Source organism: Somniosus microcephalus, chromosome 12, assembly GCF_052327205.1.
Source record: "Somniosus microcephalus isolate GS21.2 chromosome 12, FLI_Smic_1.0, whole genome shotgun sequence".
In the NCBI taxonomy this organism is placed as follows: Eukaryota; Metazoa; Chordata; class Chondrichthyes; order Squaliformes; family Somniosidae; genus Somniosus; species Somniosus microcephalus.
In genome coordinates this window covers 124,359,877-124,380,351 of record NC_140998.1, presented here as the reverse complement: position 1 = coordinate 124,380,351, position 20,475 = coordinate 124,359,877, and the positions used below count along the sequence as shown (strand labels likewise).

Below are 20,475 nucleotides of genomic sequence, written 5' to 3'. Positions count from 1 at the left end.
GGTAGCCCTTCCGGTTGCGGTAATCCTCGGCATGCTCAAGAGGTGCCCGCAAAGCCACATGCGTGCAGTCAATGGCGCCCTGCACCATGGGGAAGCCCGCTATTCTTGCAAACCCCACTGCACGCTGCTGCTGCTTGTCCAGGGTCATGGGGAAGGAGATGAATTGATGTCTCCTTCTGAAAAGGGCTTCGGTCACCTGGCGGATGCAGCAATGCACGGCGAACTGGGAGATGTTAGCGATGTCCCCAGTAGCGGATTGGAAGGAGCCGGAGGCATAGAAGTTGAGAGCCACCGTCACCTTCACTGCCACCGACAGAGACGTCCTGTGCATCAGCTGTGGCTGCAGATCTCTCTGAAGCAGCCGGCAGATGTCTGCAACCACCTCCCTTCGGAATCGCAGCCTCCTAACACACATCGCGGCAGACATGTTCAGATAGGAGGTCTGCTGGCGGTATACCCTGCGTGGGTAAGGCCTCAGTAGGCGACGCCTGTTGCCCCCTCTGCATCTAGCCAGGGCTGCCACTCTCTCACGGCGTCTGTAAGCTCTTCTGGCATAAGGCTGAAATTCAGCGTTGCCACCCAATGCAGCCCCCATTATATGCTGGCAAACACTGAGCTCTGAATGAAGGCTAAGATAATTGGTAAGCTCTGGCCTGAGCCAAAAATACCTGTCCAAGTGTTGGTCCAAACCAGTAAACTCTCCTCCTTGGTCTCTGTCCAAAAAACCGTTGCACAAGAGTGAATGCTGCAAAATGGCTGGCCTTTATACTGCTGGGTAAGTGCCCTTTAATCATGTAACCTCCAGTCCGCTCTATCCTCAGGCTAATAGAAAAGCGGAGAAGGGGGTACAGATTGTGAAAAGACTATTAAAGAAAGCAGCACACAGCAACACTGACCCATATCTGGCCCTGATGTCGTACAGGGCGGGCCCGCTAGCAAGTGGCAAGTCTCCAGCTGAGCTCTTACTGGGTTGGAAAATCCGAACACGACTTCCCAGTTATGTCACACCTGACCACAGAGATGAGGTGTAGGCAGACAAGGCTCGGAAACTACAACAGAAGCAAAAAACACTTCATGACCGCACAGCCACTACACTAATGCCTCTACAGGAGAAGGGTATAGTTCGCATTGAAGGGCCTGAGTCATGGCCTAAAAGAGCCACCGTTCTACAACAGGTCGCCCCCAGGTCATACAGTGTCATGACAGAGAATGGCAATGTGTTTCGCAGAAACAGGAGGCACCTACTGAAAACCACAGAGACCTTTCAGCCTCAGGAGGACAGAGAGGATGACGAGATGAGGGAAATGCCACAAAGAGACGAGATGAGGGAAATGCCACAAAGTGACGAAGGACACAGTAGTGATAATGTGACAAGGGACCTGTGTGGTACAGACATGAACTTAAGGGATACAACTGGGGTGGTTCAGCAAACACCCGTTCAGCCATGCAGGTCACAGCGCACCAGAAAGCCTGTAGTTAAACTTGACCTGTAGACAGGGATTGATAAGACTGTAAACAGTTAATGGACTCCTGGGTGTGGGTAAGGTTTATACCTACCTGCAATTAGTTCAACGGTGTAGTTACACTGACTGTTTCTATATGATGTTAACAAGTGTTCTATGTGTTATGTTATGTTATGTTGTTACTGTGTTATGTCTTCATTGAAGGGGGAAGATGTACAGATAACTGTAGCTGTCGTAAAGACAGCGAGGTTTGATTGAAAACTGGTTGACTGCTGACGTCATATCTGGGGGCGGGATCCGATGCCATCTTGGCCATGCTTCAGGTACTGGACTAGGAGACACAGAGTCAGGACTGAATAAATGGCACTCCACTACAACTGCTTGGGAGATTCGTAATTACATTATTAAGATAATAACATTACAGTGACCATGCTGCATCTGTGGGCATTTCGCACATTCAGGCATAGTCTTGGATAAGATGCTGTGACTCCAAAGGCCACAAACACGAGGCATAAATGTGTGTATAAATAAAGTGAACTGTGTCACGTTGAGATGTAGGTTTTTACTGAGCAACTGTTAAATCACTTTGGGCCCTTGGTTCATCACATGGATTCAGGTATTGTTCTTCATATTCTGGTAAACAGAAGAGATGTAACAAACACACAGTCTGAGAGTATACATGGTTTGGCAGTAAACAGTAGTGGCTGATTGCCTTATTGAAATGAGTATTGGAGACTTCACCATCAGCATAACCGAATGGAGAGGATCATTAAAATATCTAATCTACTTTTCCAATTGAAGAACTATGCTGATATTTGGGGATAGATATTTGGGCCTAGAAATTCAGTAAGGCGCCGCCAGCTTTGCGGCCAGTTACCGCCTAAAGAGGGCTTCTGCGCCAATACAGGAGTTTGCGCTGATATTCAGCGCAGCGGTAATGGCGGCGGTAGCCGTTAGCGCTGCGCCGGCACCGATGACATCATCGGTGTGCGCAGTGCCCCGGTTCCGCCCCGATACCGGCCCGATCCCCATATTTAGTTGCGGCCGCCTCTTCCGCAGCGGCCACAAACAGCGACCAGAAAACGGGGCTGTACTGTAGCCTTAGTGGGGCGCTTTAAGGTGGCGGTGCGGCCGGCCGCTTTTTCGGCGGCCGCCTGCCCGCACCTCCTTCCCCGGCCTCCTCCACCTCCCCCCCCGCGGCATTGCCGGCTGCTTTCCGCGAACCCGGCACTTCTCCGTGGTGCCGGGTTCATTTGCCGGCACTATCCAGCAGCGATCTCCCCGTTGCAGGCACCTCCCCCTTAAGAGGAGGAGGCCTGCAGTACCGCAGCCTGCCGCTCCGCAGCGGGTGGCGCAGTGGCGCCTAGAGCGCTGAAATTCAGTTTCAGCGCCCCAAGCGGGGGTGGGCACACCCTGGAATAGCGCCCGGTTCCGACTTGGGGCGCAAAAACTGAATATCTGACGGTCGCAACTGGCTCCGCGCCCAGCGCTAACTTTTGGGCGCTAGCCAGCTGGCGGGGCCATAGTGAATTTCTAGGCCTTGATTTCTGAGGCAAATAAGCAAGTTGGGATTGGTGTCTAAAGGTAATAGAAATCTAATGCTGAAAGTCTGGTGTTCTGAGCCAGGTGCGTTGACAGACATTAAGATGTCTAAAGACTTATCACTTAAAGAAATATATTTTCTTGCTGATAGAACTTGAAACAGAAGCATTATTGTACATGTGGTAGGCACTGAGGTTGAGAAGAGGGGGAAGGAAAGAACTGATGCATAAATCTGGAAAGGTGCAAGATTACTGTTGTCTCTTAAGAAATGTATTTTTCACCAGTTAGTGGTAGGATGTTGGCCATGCCTATAGTTTCCAACATGATAAGTCCAATTACAACTGGATTGCCTGGCTGATGCATTTTGTGACTGCAGAAGAACTAGTCAGCGAATTTAATCTTTCCTCTCCTGTGCACCTCCTAGTAGCCAGCTCAAGTAGCACTGACAGAGGCCACTGAGCAGGATAGCTAGCCCTCCTTTCCAGATGGGGAATACTAAGTGTTATTGGGAGGGGGGGGGGGGAGGGGACCATTAAGGGGGTGGGAAGTAACTAAACATAGAATTTTTAAGAATGTTTTTAGCAATATATTTATACTGGAAGCTTTAACTAAAGAAATTAAATATATATTTTCAGACCCATTACATGTGATCAACCTCATTAAGTAAATAGTTGGGGGCCAGATGAAAAATGTATTTTTAATTTACTAAGTGGCATTAAGATAATCACGTTGAATTCTGATGTAATGGGAACTGGGATGTCGACCTGTGGATGCATTCAGTAAGTGGCTAGCTCATGAAGTGCCTTTAGTCTTGAATGGCGTGTCAGTTATGACAGAAGGAATGGAAGCTGTGGCCAGGTTGGAATAGGTTTCTATACGTTTTATTGTCATTTCACGTTTGTTACAAACAGCACTGTATGACTTGAACAGCTTTAAATGTAAAATGGTTAGAGAGGTGTACAAAAAGAAGCAACTGCTAATGATAAAAACAGTATGTAAAAAAGCGACATCTTCAATTCAGTGTGCAAAAAGGTTTCATACAGACAGAAACACTAACTCTAGGTAGCATTTCCCGATAAATTACTTAAATAGCTTATCTACAAAATAATGAGATTTGTTTACCTGCTTAATGTTACAAGTTGCAACTGAGAAACTCAATAATTTATACAAACTTTTATTTTAAAAAAGAGCAATGACATACAAGAAGTTTGGGGAGAAAAAAACTACACCCGGCAGCATGAGAAAACCTGTTGTTTTCAATGCCGTTTCCTTACTGGGGCAATACATTTTCTTCTGCAAAAATAAATTTTTGACTATGTACACAGCCTTTTTTATACTACAGTAGCTTCGAGAGACTTTAGACACGTGAGCAAGGTTTTTCTGCTGCTTGATCCAAAGGTTCTTATCGATCATACAACAATGAGGTAATATTTGTACATAGAGAAGTTTCACCTTTTTCACTTTTTGGAAAAGATATAGATCCACATGCACCAAGTGCACAAGTGGCTGAAGGAAAAAACACAGCTTCTAGGCTCTTCTAAAAGGGCTACTCTGTTGTTAAGCAGAATGAAGAGAACTGCATCCTAAGGCCCACTGGCCTGCAAGAAACACACTGATCACAGACTCAAAGAGTCCCCCACTTTCAGCTTCACCATGGGCTGCCTTTTACAAACAACAAGTAGGACACAACTTTCAAACAAACCAAAAAAAATATCTAAACTAGCTAGCATCAATATAGAACAATGTTAATAAATAATCACTGTATTTACAATCTTACAATGCACACAAAGACTAGTGATAAACTCTCGTGGATAGTCTGCCGCCTTTTCTTTTTAAAGTGTCCTTCAATCTTATTTCATCCAGGATAAGAAAATAAATAATTTACGACATTAAAAAATTTTTTTTTTTATCTACAGGCAGAACAATTTGCCACTTCGGCAAAGATTAGTTAAAGAGAAGAGCAGTCTCTTTCAACTGTCTGCTTGTGCCTTTTTTAACCATAGTATTCAAAGCAAATGCCCTTTTCATGGAGGCCAGCATAGGTGCTGAAGAGAGTGCTCTCTGACTGCTCTTCTAACTTACTTGCTACTGTCAGACTAGCTTCACTTGGAATAAAAGCACCAGTTGATAGCAGTACCTTCCTATGGGAGCCATGGCTATGTGTGATCTTCCACTATTCTTCTTGGCAACAGGATCTGAAGATCCATTTTCCGGCCTCTGGCTTACTTTGGTCAGCACATATCTAGAGTGCTGGCTTGATTTGGGGGGGCGGCTGGGTGAGAGGGGTAATTAGATTTTCACTTTACATGGAATCAACTAGCTAATGCTCCTAGTATTTGCACTTTTATGTGAGTAATATTAATTTATTGACAAAGAAACAAATAAGGTCCAGTACAAAAAAAAGTAACAGTTCCTCCATGGTTTCTTCCAGATATTTTCACATACAAGAAAATCCTAGTTCTTTTCCCCACCCTTTTGTAAATTCTTTTTATGCTGTTCATTTAAACCTCAGTTATCTTTTCACCATATATGGCTCTCATCTTTTTTTTTTAATAACAGTCCACAGCAGAGAGAGTCTCATTAACAGTGTGCAATCTCCTTCCATGGGACCTCCAGCTATGAGATGTAGTAGGACTGGAATGACTAACGACTTGCTGAGTAAAGCTCTTTCCAGATGTAACAGAGGTATTTTTATGTGATTGCGATTTGCATTTGTCAGAAGCAAAAATAAGTGACTATAGTCAGTTGTGATATAGGGAGTAATTTCCTTGCAGACTTATTGCTGTATTTTATGTTGATAACATCCAGTGAGTTTTATCAGCCGATGCAGGTCGTGTGCTTTTAATTCCATGACTAAAAGGGAAAACAAGGAAGAAGGAAACAATGGTCCCAGGATTTGTTCCAAGAAAATAGAAAGGTGCAACACCAGCTTTTAAACATTTCCACATCCAGGAATGCTGACATTATGAGTCTGTGAAAAGAAGACAGCAAAGTCAGTCACAGTCTAAATCAGGAAGACCCTGGCTCTAATGCAATACCATCATATTCTCAGGTCTGCATGGTTCTCTAGCTTTCATGTCATTTTACTAAAATAACTAAGTTCTCTCATTCACAAAAAAGGGATTTATTAATATCAACTTTTACAGGAAATACCTATTGTTGGTTAACCTTCACCATGCTGAATTAGCAAGGAACATGCACACACGATTAGCACATTAAAGATTAATACTCTTTATGAAATCTGGCAGTGAGCGGCAATTTGTTTTTCAAATGGTAATAGTACAACCCTTACCTCTACACTCATATTTGAGATCAGAGAAATAAACCATTTCTTGAGAGAAGACAAAGAGACCTAATCGTCCACCAGCATAGGTCTTGTCATAGATGGCCCCAGAATCTGCCATAATCCTTTTCCCCTCATACATTACAACTCTGAAATAAGAATAGCAAATAATCAGCTATCTGATGTAAGAAAACTTAACTGTAGAGTTCTTCACCATCCAAAGTAACTCAATCTACAATTTATTGTTGTGATTCAACAGCCAATCTTTTCCCAAGTCCTTTATATGATTAAAGTAAAATGATGTATTCTCAATAATGTAGTAGAATAACATAGGCTGTAAGATAATTACCTGATGAATCCAGTTTTGGGTCTGTGGGTTAACTGCCATCTGTAAGCAGCCCTGTCCTTCCAACCAATGTTACGAGGGTCATGCCACAAAGTTTGAACCTATCAGATGAAGACAATAAATTCAACACTTAATTGTTTCCTCAGAATGGCAAAATACAAACAGCTGGTGTAACCGTAGTTTTACTTGTATTGTGTGTACAGATGTTTAATGTATCTCCAAAAACATTCACTGGGTTAACTGACATTCGCTGTTTAGGCCATTCCTAACTGCAAATATCAATACATTTTAAGTTATTTAGTGCTCGCTTAATCAATAACAAGCATTACAGAGTTGAACAGCACAGAGTGGTAAGTGTAGCATGCTTGGGAGGAAGATGACGACTTTGGAGCTATGGGTCCCAAAGCTCTCCACCACTGGGGATTTCCTCATGTCATTTCTGGGTCTGTTGTAGACTAATTGATAGAGATTGATTGCTATGATTAGTCACAACTCCACAATCATTGTATCATGAGACTACCAGAATGGTAGAAAGCGAACTAGATGGACTGGATTATTTTTTCATCTAGCAATTCCTATGTTCCTAATAGATCAACCATGATTTAATTGAATGGTGGAACAGACTCGAGGGGCTGAATGGCCTACGCCTGTTCCTAACAAAAGGTTTTACCTAGTCAGGTAAAAATAATTTATTCTGTATTGATAGATACTTTGTATTAACGGTTCTACTCCTTATCCTTTCATCATGTTACATTTTCCTGCTTCAGTTTCAAAACATAATCTCTTGGAAGGATAATTGATTTTCAAGGTAGCCTTACTATAAGCTTTACCCATGATATGTGACTCAAATGTCACTTCATCTGTCTGTACCAAGTGTAGTGCAAAACATTTATTTTGTGTCAGTAAGCTCTGCACAGAAAGTTCTCGTACTTGTCCTGCTGTATTCCCAGTGTGCCAGAGTGCATTACGCAAGTGCTCTCCTGGACCAGTTGTCGAGTTCACCACTTTGATAGAGAGTCCAGCATATCCCTGTGCTTTGGTTGGTGATTCATGCCAGTAAGTCTGTGTGATCTGCTTCCACATTACCACATAGAAGCGACTGCTGGACTGGTACCCAAATACAAATCCAGCATAGTCATCATCTCGTTCAGTATTGATGAAGAATGTACCACTGAAGTCCACAGCATTGAATTCATCATATCCTATCAACAAAGAAAAAAAATCAAGGGCCTGTTTTAATAAAGCATTTTCACTAGCAATCAACAGTAATTTGAATAGTATGAACCACATTTATATTGTATATATAAGATGGTTAGGTTCATTCAGGAACAAATACTTCACAAATTACTTCAGTAATGCCTTAGCTAATATAGCACACAATCTCACTGCCTTTTTAATTAGTTTACAATCATGTCAATCACCTAAATCGGGAAAATGTATACTGAATCCTCATGTCCGTGCAGAACTTATGAATATTATTAATATACTTTTTTTTGTAGGCAGATTTTATATCACTTCTGTTCAATGTAGGCTCACTTCTGTCCTAAACAATGAAATACTAAGCAACAATAAAGAGCAATACATAATTTTGCACTTGGGCTTTTAAGCATTATAAGCTGAAGACTTCAATAGACATGGATTGAAAATTTGACTGGAGCTTTAAGGAACTACTCGAGAATGTGACAGCACTGCCTTTTTTGAACTTTATGCCCATGTCACCAAAGTAAGCTGGCTGATTGCAATTCTTAGCAAAACAGATAAAATATATAGAGGAGAAATTCAACTCACGGCGGCCCATTTTGAGAAATGGGCAGTCAGCAGTCGAAAATGGGGGGGCAGTGGAACTCAGCTGCCTTGTTGATGCCCAAGCCCCACCTGATGCCACATTTAGGCAGGCCTCTAAATAGCTGAGCAACCTGGCTGCCTAAAATGGACACAAGGCTACTTAAATATGCAAATAGGCATCCTATGCCCGTTGTAGGACCCTGATTGCACCATTCAGGTACAAATCAGTGGAGCTCGCACCATGAAAGCTCCACCCAGTTGTACCAGGCGTTGTGTGGCCTAACCAGTGGTCCTTAAAGGAGGGCCCAAGAAAGTTTTATTTTTTTTTATTTTTATGGGACTCCGAGCCCACAAGAAAAAACTCAGACTTGCTACTGATGCTTTTGAGGGCCTCCCTCCCCTGCCCCGGAACCCCTCCGCCCAGACCCGACCTACCAACCGACTCCGCAAAAGAGTCGGCCAATTTTCCACACTCTCCGATCACCAGTGCTACATAGGGAGCATCCATTTGGCACCCGCAGCACAACGGTGGCATTTAAGCCGAATTTAGCTCGGGCCTCAGGCCCGCACATTTCAGTGCGTGGAGCCATTGCTCTGCCGGCTTTTCACATGTTTTAGGTGCAAGTTGAATATCTCAGCCATAGTCTGGTGATTTAACGCTTTTTTATATTTATGTACGGTACACACCCACTCACCTACAGCAATGCCAGGATCACAATTAACAGTCTGTACCAACTCTTTGCCTTTATGTCTGACCACCCAGTTGGGGTCAATTTGGGACGTTCCCTTTGGATCCAATGGTACCATCTGGAATTTGCGGAAGTCGGTCTCGGTGATTTCAAAGTTTTCAGGACAAACATCATAGATATCCAGGATATTGTCCCCATCAAAATCATCCTTACAAGCGTCACCTCGGCCATCACCTGATTAAAAGAGAAGTGACGTGTCTTCAGTCAAAGTGAAGTACCTTCAAAACTTAACTGAATATTTTTCCTATTAGTTTCAGTCATTATTTGTTCTTTGGTTCCAGTTTATATTAAAGTAGCTAATAATCATAGTACTGTACTAACATAGAATTCTTATTTTCTTACCATCAGAATCAATTTGGTCAGGGTTGGATTTCAATCTACAGTTGTCCTTCTCATCAGGAATACCATCATTATCATCATCATGATCACAGGCATCGCCCTTCCCATCCTTGTCGTGATCTGCCTGGTTGGAGTTGGGGATGTAGGGGCAGTTATCCAGATTGTTCTGATGACCATCCTCATCGATATCCTGGTTGTTGTCACATTTATCTCCCACGAGGTCAGAGTCTGAATCAGCCTGAAATTAGATAACATTAACATATTAGTCCATATTTGACAGTCTGGATTATCAGTGTTCTGAATAATCGAATATAGACATCACCAAAGATAACAATGAATTACATATTAAACATTCCTTTTTACAAGCCCAAACCGAATCCATGTGTATTTGGAACAGTACACTATACAGGTACAGTATTGTGCTGCTCTGATCTTGCTGCAACATCTGTGCAGCTGGATACACAAAGTCTGTTAGGCTGACTACTGACTCTGCAAGCTGGTGTCACTATACTGCTACAATTACATTGACTGGAGCCCATTAGATTCTGCTTTTTATACTGCTCATATTCCTAGCAACATAATTGTGCTGCAGAAGTTGTGTCATTGAAATGCCAACCATTTCTGCTCATTATTTTACAGTTGGTATTATATAACAATGTTGATTGGTGTGCAGAGTTTGGCTCGTTTGGCTACATTAAGTGGAGTGAAGCAGTAAATTATGAATTATTAGGGTAGGCCATCAGAGTACCGCACATTTAAGCAGAAAACATTTGTCTGATGTTCACTATAGTCTAGTCTGCAATCTCCCCAAAATGATTTTGCCTGTAGTTTAAACTCTGTTCAGTGACCATCACCATCCTTAACAGAATAACCTTAACTGCTGTAAAATGAACAGAGTTGCTTTTAAATCTCTCATATGCCACATCATAACAATTAGCTTTTTATTTAAAGGGTCATGTGTGCTGCAAAAAAAACTTGAACTCTGCAATGCAAAACATTAAAGTACTAGCTTCACTGTGATCTGGTGGAAGATGCAATTGATTGTGTAAAAGCTAAATAATTAAAGCTCAAATTTGTGGTGATTACATGGCTGTCATCCAAAGCTCTCCAGACAGAGGCTGACATTACGTTACAACTTAATCTTGTATTCTCAGGGGTGGGACTCATTCTAATCAAAAATCTTATTACCGTATTTATTCACTATTAATTCAGAGAGTAGAAATTAACCCATCAACAGGTCGAACTACAATTATCTTTACAAAAACAAAGAGGCTAAATGACAGGAATTTAATAATTACATATTTACTGGCAATGCACATCGATTGAAAAACCACTTTTTCGGATTTTCCATTAACAACTTTAGTTCAGGTTACTTAGATATCATCACTGATTGCAGGCAGCACTTATTAACTGTAAACACTGCAGATTTCAAATATTCATTATTTACCCATAGTGTCTGTGCTTCTTCAGATATCCAAGGTAATAGCAAGCAGTTGTAGTGCAATTTTGAATGATATGTTTTTTTTTATATTACACTTAATCTAATATTACAGTGGTGTTTTTGTTGGTATGCATTATTTTAAAAATGAAAAAGACTTACTTGATCTGGATTGTGTTCCAGTGGGCAGTTATCACAATGATCACCAACCCCGTCTAAATCTGTATCCCTCTGGTCAACATTGTACACATAGGGGCAGTTGTCCTTCTCATTTAGAATGCCTGGAAAGCAAAAACATTAGTCGCATTATTATTCAGAAAAATGTGGGATTTTTGAATAAACCTGTTTTCACTAGGTTTCTGCTATTATTAAGAAAAAACTTCAATCCAGGAACATCTTGAGCTTTGCATTGGCGCACTAATTGTAAAGTAATAAATCAGGTGAAGAGACTAGAAAAACTTGGATTGTTCTCCTTAGAGCAGAGAAGGGTAAGGGGAAGAGATTAGAAAAGCTGGGATTGATCTCCTTAGAGCAGAGCAGGTTTAGGAGAAATTTAATAGATGTTCAAAATTTATGAAGGGTTCTGATAAAGTAAATAAGGAGAAACGATTTCCACTGGCAGGAGGGTGGTAACCAGAGGACACAGATGTAAGATAATTTGGAAAAGAACCAGAAGGGAGGTGAGGAGAATTTTTTTTACGCAGCAAGTTATGATCTGGAATGCACTACCTGAAAGGATGGTGGAAGCAGATTCAATAGCAACTTTCAAAAGGAAATTGGATAAATACTTGAAAAGGAAACATTTGCAGGGGTATTGGGGAAAGGGCAGGAGAGTGGAACTAATTAGATAGCTCTTTCAAAAAACCAGCAGACATGATAGGCCAAATGGCCTCCTTCTGTGCTGTAAGAGTCTATGATTCGAAGCCTTTATTACCAGTGTCAAAATATGTTTATTTGCATTCTTTAACTTGCAAATACAGCATTCTTACCATCTCCATCAATATCTATGGCACAGGCATCTCCCTCTCCATTTGCGTCAGTGTCTGTCTGATCAGGGTTATGGTTGTAAGGGCAATTGTCACAGCGATCTCCAACATCATCCCGATCATAGTCATATTGGCGAGGATTAAACAGGAATGGGCAGTTGTCCTGAAGAATAAGTTGTCAGACAATTAGATGGAAATACAAGTTTAAAATCAAATGAAAGAATGGGCAATGTTCACTTAAATTTATGAAGTGGACTGTATTTAATTTGGAAAGATGTTCCTTCAAACCCCCCTATTATTCCACTGAAACCTATTGGGACAGTTATGGACACTTAGGTGTTAGATTGCTGGAACAGAATCTCAGAAGCTGGTGTTTGCTTGCTGAAGCTCTTTCTGTCTCACAGAATCTTCTTATGTGCATGTGGGTATGAAAACACAAAGGGTAGAGTTAGAGGAAAGCTCCCTTTGAATGGTATTGCACTCTGCAAATAGGTTTCTCAGGTACCCGAGACAAGGCCCAGACGGTTTTGCCAGCTGCATGCTATGTGTACAGGTTACAGAGCTCTCAATGAATCTCGCCTTCATTCTGCGGCAGAGAGGTTTTTTCCTCCCTGAATTAATGTCATAGGTCAGAATGTGCTTTCTGCTAGTATTGTCTACACTTGCAGAATGGCATGGAGTAGGATATCTTTCTCTCACAACTTACCCTCTCATCTGGAATGCCATCATTATCGTCATCATTATCACAAGCATCACCAGTTCCATCTTTATCATGGTCTTCTTGTCCAGAGTTGGGGAGGAATGGGCAGTTGTCCTATAAATCAAAAAGGGAGAGATTGTATTTTAGCTATGTATTATAAAAATGTTCAAAGACCTGTCAATTTAATGTCATGGAAAGAAGCTGCTGCAAGAATCGTGCTTTAAGACATTTTCTGTTTGATTCCACTTTAAAAGCCAGCTGTCTAACAAAAAATGTTAGGTTCGCACACCCAAGCAGAACAGACTTTTATAACTAATAGTAATGGACAGTCTGACAGAAATGTCTTATACAAACCACACCCTGTCTTTTTCCTGTCATAACACAGATTTACTACACCATAAACTGACAAGTTAATTCCATATATTATATTTTACTACTCAACTTTTTTTGTTTGTAGTCAGTACATCAATATGCTTTTTGTCCCAAGGGTATAAAAGAGTTGTCTTTATTGTAAAGGCCCTGCGTTAGATGACAGCAACCCATCAAATATTTCAACTAAAACGCCATAATTAATCTGGGACTACACTCACTAGATAATGGATTTGAGATGATAAAAAAATGTCAGGCAGCTCCTAATTTAGTAGCAATGAGAGCTTACCTTTTTGCAGTGGTAAGTAGCGTTGGCTACACAGGTGAGATCTTCATTTGGCCAACCATCCAGGTCTGTATCTTCTCCACAGATGATGCCATTGCCAGCAAAACCAGGCCTGCATTCACAGCGGAACATCTGGTCACTGAAGATACCAAGGTAAATACACTTGGCGTGTTTGTTGCAGTCATGTGTCCCGTCTTTGCAGGGGTTACGTGGCTCACAGACCTATATCAAACAAAACACATTAATTTGGTCACTTGAATTTCTAGTAAACTATTAATCACAGCTTTACTATTCAATATTTCAGGCAGCATCTTGCCTTGTAGACAGATTTATATGGTTGCCTGACTTGCCTGACTCAAAAAAATAGGTCACTGATCAATTACAATTAACCTATTTTTTTTTGCCAACAAGAGTGTGGATCAGTTAATAATTTAACCTCACCTGCTTTTTCTTTGTAGCCTCCTCGATGCCTCTGCCAAATGGTTGATTGCCAGTGTATCGTGGTGGGCAGGGCAGACAGTTGTAACCTGGCTCGGTATTTTCACACCTGTGCTCGCCATTGACTTGAAAGCAGGCATCAGGCACATCTGTGCACTTTAAGAGATTAAAAAAAAATTGATATATAGAACTAGAATATACAATGTACAAAAATGTACAGTTCATTCCACAGACAGTACTGACCGTCGAGTCAGTAAATACTCACCTCATTAATGTCCTCACAGTGAATACCATCTCCTCTGTAACCACGAGGGCAGGGACCACACTTCCAGGAGCCATCTGGGAAGCTGGTACATTTGCTGCGAGCAAAGCATGGATTTGATAGACATCCATCTGCAATATAGATGATTTACGCATGAGCCATTGACTTTGTGCTGATTAAAGTGTTGTAGGTCGTACACTTAAGGCACATAGTTGCAACAAGAAAAAACTGCTCCATTATAACTTTTATTAAACTGCAGACACTATGGAAACATGTAAGCTTACCAATTGGGCACTCCAGTTTGTTGCACAGCTGAGTCTCCCGAGATTCACCCAAGCAGTTTTTGCCTTCATACTTAGGTGCTGGACTGTCACAAAGACGTGTACGTTTCTGTATTCCTCCCCCACAGGTGATGGTACAAGAGTTCCACGGTGACCAGACACCCCAGTTTCCATCAACTGAAAAATAGAATGAAATGCTTTGAGGACCTTGCACCAGCCACATGTTTTAAGATGTTTTCAGCTTTTGCTAGGAATACGGTTTGATAAATAAGTAGGTATGTGCAAGATCCTGCTCCCTAAACAAATACTCACTTGGGCATGGGACCTGTTCACATTTTTCAGTTTCCCTCTTCTTTCCCACACAGTCTTTGCCACTCATTTGTGGCATTGGCGAGTTACACAGGCGGATTCGAGTGATCACACCAGCTCCACAGCTCACCGAGCATGACGACCAAGGGGACCAATAACTCCAACCACCATCTTGCTTAACTGGAACAAGAAGAAAAAAATATTAGGAACCATTGTTTTGTGGAACATTGTTGGACAAGTAGACTTTTACACAATTCAATGGCAAGTGGACTAAATTCAAGAATTAAACCAGTATTCTAAGTACTGTAGGTGTAAGTTAAGCAAGCTTAGATGTGTGTCACTGTAGTAATACTTTTGCTATCTATTTTATGTAGTCATATATATTTACCTGGTTTTGGTCATTTTTATTCCAGCTCTCTTTAGCTGTGAGATTGTCGGTTGACATTTTGCACAGCGGAGACATGACTGGAGTGGACGCACGTTTACTTTGTGAAACAGTAATTTCCCTGAACTGGTGCAGCTTGGTTAGCGAAGGTTCATGCTTTTGTGTGAAATGGAAGAAACGTAACTAGGCACCTGTAAGGGCAGGTGTGCTGATATTTATAATTAAATGTTGCTATCTTATTGCCTTGGCATATGCAAGCAAAGGGGGTGGGGAGAAAAAGAACTCACATCTCTTGTCACATTCTTCTAAATGGCAACTGCGAGTCTGAACGGAGGTCCCGTGACAGTCGTTATTAATCCGATCGCAGGAGCGGCCTCGCTGCTGGGTTCCAATTCCACAGGTGACAGAACAATGTGTCCATTCAGACCACGGAGACCAGCCAGCCTCAGATTCATTTGGAATTGCTGTAGGAAATTAAGCGAATGTCAGCAGCAGTCTCGAAATGAAAGAGGTTTGTTGCACCTTGTGCTAAGGACTGTCATCAAACAATGCTTAAAATGTAAACTAACCATATTACAGAGTCTGTACATGATTTTTTGTCAAATGCACTTGCTCCTGACAACTGCCAACACCCACAGACAGCCCTTGCGTGAACACGCCTGCTGTCTTTCTAACGCACATCTAGACTTTCAACCCTCATTGTTCTTAGATTGTGACAAAAGACAAATCCCCATCAAAACAACAAGCGACGGACAATCTCTTCTCACCTTGGCTGGATAAATTGGGGATCTTCCAAACTGCAGAATGGTTCTGCAGAATGTGGATATTATTCCAAAAAGAATTTTTAACTCTAGTTATTTTTGCTTTCTATGTTTCAAACTTCTGCAGGTTCTATACCTGATTTCTGATGGGGTTTTCCAGGAATGCCACTGTACAAATACTTCTGGGCAACTTTTCATAAATAGTTCCCAACTCTATCCAATAAATTCCACAACAAGGAAACAAGAAACCTTTCATTTAATGGGAATTTCAATGCTTGTTATTTGCTGACTAGTCTGACCGTTTATAGAAATCTTACATCTTTATTAGAACTGTTCATCTCCCCAGAAAGGGCCACTCTTCATCTATCGCCTGCATGGCAACATTAATCACTCAATAGTTTGCCTTTGATGGTGCCTCTCACTGTAGCCCCCCGCCCCCCGCACCCCCCCCCCAGCCCCCTGTTCCCTGCACTCATACCTATCAGCTCTTCAGTTAATACATTTCATATAATTTAGATTAGTGTCACTAGGACGTACATGGACATCGGGCACAACATTCCCCATCCGGGACTACAGCATCGGCACAGGATACAGTAGGGCAAGAAATCCTTTGGCAAAAGGTGACTGATGACTGAAAAGAAGAAGAAAAAATAAGGTGAGCGAGCAACCTTAGGGATAGCATGAATTTGTGAACATATGTCTGGCAACAATGCCATTTGCAGAGCACTCTGGCAAAACCAAAATAATACCAGCTGGTTAAATGGGTTTTTATTTTTCCAGACCTGTATGCTGGTTCACTTTGGCCTGCAGCTAGAAAGTGCTGGAGGCAAATAATGTCATGTGATAGCGAGGAAACAGAAAACCCCTGTTACTTTAGGAACTGCGGTGGAAGTCTTTTTAACAGTTCAGAATCAGGATGTGCAGAACTTACTAATAGATGCTTGGAAATCATGTGCCAGATTATTTAAATATTATGTGTCCATCCCACATATTTTGGTGATTTATAGTATTATTCAGCAACACACAAGAACCCTTCCATTATGGTCAAATTTATTCCGATAGAATTAGAAAGATTATGGCGTTCACTTTTTTTTGGAAAAAGCTTTTAATGTAGTTCCAAACAGTCAGTTCCTTCAAATTTGTTCCAGCTCATATTTGGCACAGGCCTTTCCCCTGAGAATATTGTCTGAGACAGTGTTTCCCTACAGATACTTAAATATTACAGAGCATTAAAACAACAATAGTCTGTTCACTACATACAAATAGTTCTAATACCCGACGCTGTTGATTTTTTAAACTGTTTTGCAGCATTGGCAATGGTTCTAGCTACTACTTTGGAGCAACAATTGACTACTGCCAGGCCAGCAGATTTCAATCTGAATGCTGCCTCCCAACAATGTCAGTTTTTTTTAAAGTGATACAACTTTTCAAGTGTCTGTTACAATGTTACATCTCCTAAAATCTTTTCTATAGTTGTATTTAGAAAAGCAAGTTAAATGTCGGCGTGGATCAAGTGTTGCACTCTTTTACCTGACAAGTGCAGTCTGTGCAGTTGTCCACTTTCCATTGGTCCTTGTCTTTGTAGGTAATGCCGTTGTGAACACATCCTCCAATATGTCTGATTCCAATCGTTCTTGCAATCACTTCATTATTTTCAGTCTAGAGGAGGAGGCAATGACAATTGATTATAGCACAGGCAGGCTTAAAAAGGTAACTTATACAACGCTTAATTCTTTTAATTTTCTTACCACTTTTTGGACGTTGTCAACCAGCTGAGTGACCATCGTCCTGAGAGCTTGGAGTTCACTGAACATGTTGGACAGTTCCTCGCAGGAGATGCCACAGACCGTCTGAAGATCCTTGGTTTTGTGACCGTAAAAATTGGTCCTGATCGCTGGGCTTTCAGAGCCCCCGATAGGTAAAGAGAGCATCCCACGAGTGGCTGGAAAAGAGGAGCAGGTTCATGGGGCCACCATCCAATGCAACACATTCTCTAATGTTTCAGCAAGACAGTGGAGAAGCAAACTGATGTGAGTTATATTTGCCTCAACGCACATGGTTAATTGTTTTTTTTTTAAACACTTAACAGAAAACCTGGCGTGGGATGCAAACATCAGTCCTCCCCACCCTTATAATACAGCAGTTAAACCTGTGCTTCAGTCACGCATTTAGACAGTGGGTGTTGCTGGATCAGTGGTGATACAATCCCAAGCACAGCTTCCCAAATAAAACGCATGGCTGGGTGACTACCCTGGAGGACACTGCATGAATAAAATCCCCCTTGCGATCGCTGACTAGTCATTAAACGCCAGCCCATAGCTGAATGGTTGGGACAATCTTTGATACGGCTCACTGACTTGCCGCTGTAGCTTTTTATTATGTTTGCATAATGCCAGTTCATGTTAAACCGTCGGGGTAAACCAGCACCACTGTAATTCAATGTGTTGCAGCGATGCTGGCAGCGCTTGTACAGGCGGCATTCACTGAGGATGTCCCTGGACAGATCCCTTTAAAATACTTACAGCTGTAGCAGCCCTTGTTCAGCAGGATAGTTTCCACATTGGTCCCAAACACAAAACGCACATTCTGCAGGACTCCCTGTGTCAGAGAGAAGGAAGAAACAACATTGGAGCTGCTTCAAAGCCCAAGCCACAAACCACCCGGCTTTTTCGACTGTGTTCTATTTTATTTAACATGTCGGTGTAAAATCCAGTAACTTAACGTCTTTATTTCCGTAAATATGATAACTCCCGCCACCACCCTTAATGTCCATCATTATATGAAGTTATCTCTATCCTAATTCATTTAAAAATAAGGATTCAGGTGAACATTTTCAAACGATTTCAATGGACTGCAAGCAACATGGAAGCAACTTTCGTTCAGCCTTCTGTTGTTTCCAGTCACTTTCTTTAAGATACAAACACCCATTCAAATGCCATCTCTCTCTCTCCCTCCCTATCCGTTTCTCTCTATCTGTCTGCCCCTCTATCCCTCTCTGGCTGTGTCTTGGTCTGTCTGTCTGCACCTCTCTCCGTCTATCTGTGTGTGTGTGTCGCGGTCTCTCATACCTGGAAGTTGTTCCTGAGACCCATTCCTCCTTTGGCCAGTCTCAGTTTGTAGTCGCCATTCTTCAGCACCTTGTGAATGGCTTCCTCCAGCTCCACCTGGTTGACCTTCTCACATCCCACATAGAGTGTGGCCACATCCTCCTGCACGAACAGGGTGAGGTTCTTCCAGTGGGCATTGGCTAGATGGGCATCGGTGATGGACACCATGCTCTGTTTGCCCTCGATGGTGATGGTCAGGTCGAGCGTGTTTGCTTTCCCGTTGGACAGGATCTCGAAGATTCGTGCCCCCTTCAGCGTGTCGATGGCCACCAAAGTCCCCCGGGTTTTCTTCATCTGGCGCAGGGTGGCGAGGAAGATGAATCCCTTCTCCTGCTGGATGTGGTCGATCAGGTCACTGAAGCTGTTAGCTGAAGCCGGGGCGATGATGTCGGGGTTCACGATCCTATACGCCGGGCTGCTGGACTCGGGTCCCTTGACCATGTGCACGCCAACATTTTTACGAGTTAGCCCAGTGATGTCGAACAGATCGAACACCCCATCCACTCCGGAATCTGAAGGGTAGAGGAGGAGGGAGGGAGGGAGAAGGGCACAGGATCAACGCATCGCAATAGCCGGAGAGCTCCGAAGAGACACCTGCCCGCCCGCCCCAGCAAACACAACTAACTGTGTGGAATAAGGAAACACAACTCACCTTGGATCTGCTTGGTCAAGCAGGCAACGATCATTAAAAGTAGAAAGAGTCCTTGTAGTAATTTCATTTTAGAAGAGGGATTTGCAACCTGACATAAAAAAGATGAGGGAAAACTTTTTATTTTAGCTGCATATAGTTTCCAACAATAAAATCATTTTTTAAAAGTAAAATTAATTTGCTAGCTATTACAGTCAGGAGAGAAAAGCACACTTTCACTGACCGGGACAGAAGCCTTTCAGTCTCCAGATAACGAAATGAACGGTGTAGCAGTAATAGCTCCGCGTAAGGTAAAAGGTGCCAGTGACAAATCCTAAACGGAGCGAGTCCTTCTGCAGATCTGGTAGCTTGGTTTCCCAAAGACTCGAAACGGTACTTGTTCGCCCCCCCACTCTCTGTAGAAGCAGCCCCCTGAAGCTGTGGGTGCCGGAGATCGATACTACGGTAGAGCCGGAGTGCGGCTCCTTTAAATACCCTCTCACATTCCTCGCATTCAGCCTCTGCCAATCACCGGCTGCCTGGGAGGAAGCGGGCTTGTGTTTATTCAGTTACCTCACAACAAGAGGGATACAGTTCCAAAGCAGTCAGACCGCAGCGAGGAAAGCAATTAGGCGGATTCCAGTGGATATGAGCCAAAATACTCAAATATTACCGAGAGATACGAGCCAGGCTCAGCCTCTGCTCAATTGATCCATATTTTCGCCTTAACCCAGACAGTCGTGTTCAGCACACAGACTTCATTTAACAAAACTTTAGAAACGCGCTGAAATATATTTAAAGTCTTATATAATAGGTTTAAGAAAGTTTAAAAAAGCATTTCGATGAAATTGTGTGTCTCAAGTAAATTAAAAATGTGTTTAATACTTCAAGAATCTAGTTTGCTAACAGTTATGAATAAGTTTGCGGGCTGTTATCAAATCCTCCACTAGGGGGAAGTGTGTCGTCTCATTTCGAGCGGAGCAGAGGCCGAATGGAGTTTCCACTCTTTCAGTGTCTC

The 20,475-nt window shown here is 42.3% G+C and overlaps 1 protein-coding gene across 2 annotated transcripts; it reads right to left on the bottom strand.

The window, feature by feature from the left end:
* Positions 1-3,870: 3,870 nt before the first annotated feature.
* On the bottom strand, positions 3,871-20,072 carry thbs1b (thrombospondin 1b). 2 transcript variants are annotated; one of them, XM_086003503.1, is made up of 22 exons: positions 19,702-20,067; positions 19,482-19,569; positions 18,791-19,341; positions 18,245-18,320; positions 17,471-17,664; positions 17,253-17,381; positions 16,260-16,353; positions 15,249-15,425; positions 14,580-14,756; positions 14,271-14,444; positions 13,990-14,117; positions 13,728-13,880; positions 13,290-13,508; positions 12,638-12,745; positions 11,935-12,094; positions 11,108-11,226; positions 9,511-9,745; positions 9,115-9,342; positions 7,565-7,836; positions 6,638-6,735; positions 6,298-6,437; positions 3,871-5,976 (listed from the first exon to the last, which is right to left on the bottom strand). In XM_086003503.1, exons 2-22 carry the CDS (start codon positions 19,546-19,548, stop codon positions 5,969-5,971), a joined length of 3,507 nt encoding a protein of 1,168 aa, XP_085859629.1. In that variant the 5' UTR covers positions 19,549-19,569; positions 19,702-20,067; the 3' UTR covers positions 3,871-5,968. The 2 variants fall into 2 exon arrangements, with proteins under 2 accessions (XP_085859629.1, XP_085859630.1); XM_086003504.1 differs by lacking the exons at positions 3,871-5,976; positions 6,298-6,437 and having other exon boundaries at positions 6,634-6,735; positions 19,702-20,072.
* Between the last annotated feature and the right edge of the window lie 403 nt (positions 20,073-20,475).